Source organism: Myotis brandtii, unplaced genomic scaffold, assembly GCF_000412655.1.
Source record: "Myotis brandtii unplaced genomic scaffold, ASM41265v1 scaffold90, whole genome shotgun sequence".
Lineage (NCBI taxonomy): Eukaryota > Metazoa > Chordata > Mammalia > Chiroptera > Vespertilionidae > Myotis > Myotis brandtii.
In genome coordinates, this window is record NW_005371694.1 from 2,265,641 (window position 1) to 2,270,347 (window position 4,707).

A 4,707-nucleotide genomic window follows, 5' to 3' on the forward strand; every position below is an offset into this window, starting at 1 on the left:
ATCGGCCCTGCTCTGTGTGTGACAGGGGGCGGCGCCCCAACTCCCCAATCGGCCCTGCTCTGAGCCTGACCAGGGGCTGCACTTAGGGATTGGGCCTGCCCTCTGCCACCCGGGAGCAGGCCTAAGCCAGCAGGTTGTTATCTCCCGAGGGGTCCCAGACTGCGAGAGGGTATAGGCCGGGCTGGGGGACCCCCCTGTCCACCCCCCCGAGTGCTCAAATTTTTGTGCACCGGGCCTCTAGTCTTATATAATTAGTTGCCTTCTCTATTTCAGCTATAGGATCTTCTTCATTATTATTTATCTCCCAGGTAGGCAGCGCGAGTTATCACCTAATAGTCAAATACTTTTGGGATTTATAGTTTGGTACAGACAGTACATATTCCAATTATCCTTTTATGTAAAATGAGCTGATGTCTATTTGGATGCTGAATTCTTTGGCTAGCCTTTGCTGATCCAGATTCAGCAGGTTAAATTGAATTTTCTTTACTCATATTTCAGATATTTCCAGGAGGGGTTTCATTAGGCTGGAAACAGTTTCTACTTTAATATCTAACTGGGTTTACTTAAGGGTTTTAGAAGAAAATGTCAAGTCTATATTTTACTCAAGTCCTCCATCATTATTACCCTATACTTCACAATGATTTTAAACTTCATTGGAAAGAACAGATCTTTAAAAATCTTCACCTATGAAAGTATTTGTTGCTATAGATTTGGTATATGAAAATTTGCTTCTTTTAAATAAGTTAATCTTACTTTATAGGGATAGTATACTTTGATTTGTTTTTGATAACTTTCACCTATTTCATATTTTAAAATATTTTTTACATGTTTAGAAACTTTTATTTGGTAACTAATGTTTGCATTAATTTATATTGGATTTACTCAGGGAAAGAGACAATTGACTATTATCCAAATATTTTATAAATTAAAAAAGTAAAAATTTATTTTTTACTCACTTTGTGTTAAGCACTGTGATAATACTTTACTTATATTAGCTCTTATAAACCTAACAACAACGACACTATGAAGCCATTTAAAAGGTGAGATAACTAAATCTCAGATTTAGCAGTTTGATACAGCTTGAAAATGACAGACCTTGTTTTTATATCAAATTTATCTGATTCTGAGGCACCTTTTCTTTTGCACTGAGCTTTATATATTTAAGCCAGATATTTAAGGTCAACATTCGCTTTGGAACTGAAATTACTGTGTTGTTAATTTTCAATTGGTCAGGTGTGTAATTGTGAACTTTTCAAAGTCTGTTCTGTAGAGACAGAGCCATATGTTTTCACAATATCATTTGCAATAGGTTGGTATGCTTTAATATGAAGATAATGGAAAGTCTAGAGTGTTCGTCTTTCTAAATTACAGAATAAATTACTTTGGAAAAGTAGTATGACTAACACTTAGAAGAGATAATTAAAAGTAAGATTGTAGTTTTAGACACAAGCCTACAGAATCAAGTGAAGGAAGGGATGTTATAAGAAAGTATGTGACACCAATGAGAAGGGTACAGTTCCACATCTGAAGAAAAGAAATAGGTTAGCAAGGTTGGAATATTTTTCAGACACACCTGACACAGGCTGGAGAAAATGGCTGTTAACTGAGTAATTTTCCTCGTTTCTATTGGTGTACATAATTTCATGGTAGAAAATCCAGCTTCCCCAATTAGTTTTTCTCAAATAATTCTTTTGTGATACTTGAAAGAGAATGTACTTACAGAATCAAGACTTTGCATGAACATTATGGATTCTTTTGCAGTCTGGGATTTTTCTGGGATGAATGTACATTTTGCTTCATACAGCCCTGTCTGTGAGTCATGTTCACACTGCTTTATTATACAGCTGCTTCCTGGGCATTTATTGAAAACCATATTTTTTCCAGTAATCTGAGTTGAACATCTATGATGAAAGAATTAGATTATATTTACATATGAGGACCAGACAAATCATGAATAAAGACTAATGTCCTAAAATTTTTCCCTTAATAATTGCTACAGGTCATGTACCAAATATTTTGGCAGAAGTAGGCTCAATGTCCTACGCATATTTACCATCAATTTCAACAAGAATAATGATGTCAGTTCATATTTATTAACATTAATTGCTTACTACTGTGATCAATAATCTATTTTTCTTGTTATGTTAAGCTAAAGATGATAATTCCTAACTGAGAGGGATGTTGTGAAGATTAGATTAGTTAAGAGATACAGAGGAGTTGCTTCCTAGTTGGGAGGGAAGAATCAACATTATGATTAAAACCTTCTTAGATTTGTATGGATGGTACACACATTCAAATACACACACACACACACACACACACACACACACACGCATATATATACTGATATATATGCATATACATACATATACATATATACACACATATATATGCATGTATACCATACATCCAAAGTCAAGTGTGGTTTAAGCATTTTTCAGTTTACAATTTGAAAAGTGCTGAGCTAGATTGAAGGAAGAAATAAAAATAAGCCTTGCATGGAAATGCTTGTGCATTCAATCATTTGGTCTTCATGATAATTGTCAACTACCTGGCAGGGAATGGGGTGTGGTATGTATAAAATATTCTAAAGAGTTCCTGTTTCTGCAGAATTTACTTCCGTTCTGTGTTAATATTAAACTTCATAACATTGCCTGGCCAGCGTTGCTCAGTGGTTGAGCATCGACTTATGAACCAGGAGGTCATGGTTTGTTTCCCTATTGGGGCACATGCCTGGATTGCGGCTTGATCCCCAGTAGGGGGTGTGCATGAAGCAGCCAATCAATGATTCTTTGTCATCATTGATGTCTCTCTCCCTCTCCCTTCCTCTCTGAAATCAATAAAAATATATTTTTAAAAAACCCACTTCATATCATTAATCCACTTTAATACATTTATTTGTATTGCAAGGATTAAAGAAGATGGTGAGTCATATTTTCCAGGAGGGTTAGCTCTAAAGTAAGCCTGAAAGTTAAACTTATACTACCTCAGACAGTGCCTGGCACACAGTAGGAGCTCAATAAATGTTATTTTAGCTACTTCTTTTTCATAACTTGTCTCTTTCTATGCCTGATAAAGAAACTCATTCATTTTTTATTGATTTATTAAAAATTTGTTGTTTGATACATTATTTGTTTAGCGTTTACTTACTTTATGCCAGGCCAAAGCCAGGAGATTAAAAAAAAAATCAGCCCTCAAGGATCTTAAAGTCAATTGGGGAAAATAAAATTCCTGCCCAGTGTGAGAGAAGCTCATACATATTCCTTTGGGAATATTCCCCAGGATATATAACCCCAAATGGAGAGTAATGACACATTTAAACTGAGTCTTGAAGACTGAACAATGTTGTTTGGATAAGGCAGATGGTGCTGGAAGAAGTTGTATGAGATGAAGTCAGAGGAATGAGTGTCCTGGATTGAGAGCCCAGTCCATATGAGACTCTAAGCAACTCAGCAAAGGTAAAGCAAACAACACAAAGAAGATGGGGAGACATTTTTTTAAAAATCACAGTTCTTTCCTCTAATATGTTTTTTATCCCAAAGACTTATTTTCTATTACACTGATTTAATTGCTCTTTGATGTTCTTTAAATACTCCAGGTGCTTGATATTTTTAATTTAAATATCTCATCTATTTATAAATAGGACCTGTCTAAATCTACCCAGAATTACATTTCTTAAAAACAAATTTACTTACTTATCCTTTTGAGAAGTACCTTTTTTCTCTTTAATCTCAAGATTAAATGAAAAATAACCTATCTTTAACATGAAGCTCTAGGAGTTCACTTGATTTTAATGGAACAGATTCATCTTGAACAGTTATGAATCAAATGGAATAAAAGATTGGGTAGGAACTTGAACTCCAATTCTTAGATATTTTAAGGTGTAGGCTACAGATTTTTCTTTCTCCTCTGACAATAACATATTTTGGGATAAACCCATGAATATTAAAATTATTCCCAATTCCTGACTGATCTTGATTCCAAGGTGGAATTCCCAGGTGTTGGACCTATACATAGTGGGGTATGTTGGATATTGCAATTGACTGTATGAACATTCAGCCACTGGAGATAGCCTTTCTTTGCCTAGTATAAAAATAAAAAGTCATAGGTGAAATTTTAAAAACAGATTTGCTCAATACAACAATACCTTGTTGCTTCAATAGTGTTCTTGCTGGAAATATAGAATGGCTGATCCACATTGTACTCATCAAATACTCCCCATCGGAGATGGGCCCACTCATGGACAAATACTCTGCCTATGAGAGAATATTTGCACTTAAAAATTTATATTTACAATGTTTAAATTCAACTTCTTATGTTTTAAGTTTCCCTTCCCTTTATCCCCAACCCAAATGAGTCAAGGAATTCTAGAAATGGGCGACTTTCATTAAACCAAAAAAATTAAAATGGGTTAGTATCAACAAGTGACTAATTTTATTATACACGTGTTGAAAAAGAAATATTATTAGGTTGAAAATAACTAGTATATTTCCAAACAAAGCTATTAATAAGTATTTTTCTCTCTTAAAAATACCTTTAATCATAATGTTATATTTGTTTCCAGTAGAAATAACAATCTACACTAATAAAAGAGAAACATGCAAATTGGTGTCACACCGCTACCCTTCCCATTGGCAAATCAGGGCGATATGCAAATTAACTGCCAGCCAAGATGGCGGCTGGCAGCCAGGCAGCTTGAAGCGAACA

General features: G+C 34.8%; 1 protein-coding gene across 2 annotated transcripts in view; it reads right to left on the reverse strand.

Moving 5' to 3' along the window:
• The window catches only part of LOC102251207 (epithelial chloride channel protein), a 25,535-nt gene that overhangs the window by 17,735 nt on the left and 3,093 nt on the right, over positions 1-4,707 (reverse strand). For both annotated transcript variants that reach the window (XM_005885323.2, XM_014532608.1), the window contains exons 4-5: positions 4,148-4,256; positions 1,721-1,901 (exon numbers count right to left, since the gene is read on the reverse strand). In XM_005885323.2, coding sequence (XP_005885385.1) covers positions 1,721-1,901; positions 4,148-4,256 — 290 coding nt within the window. The remainder of the gene's footprint in view (positions 1-1,720; positions 1,902-4,147; positions 4,257-4,707) is intronic.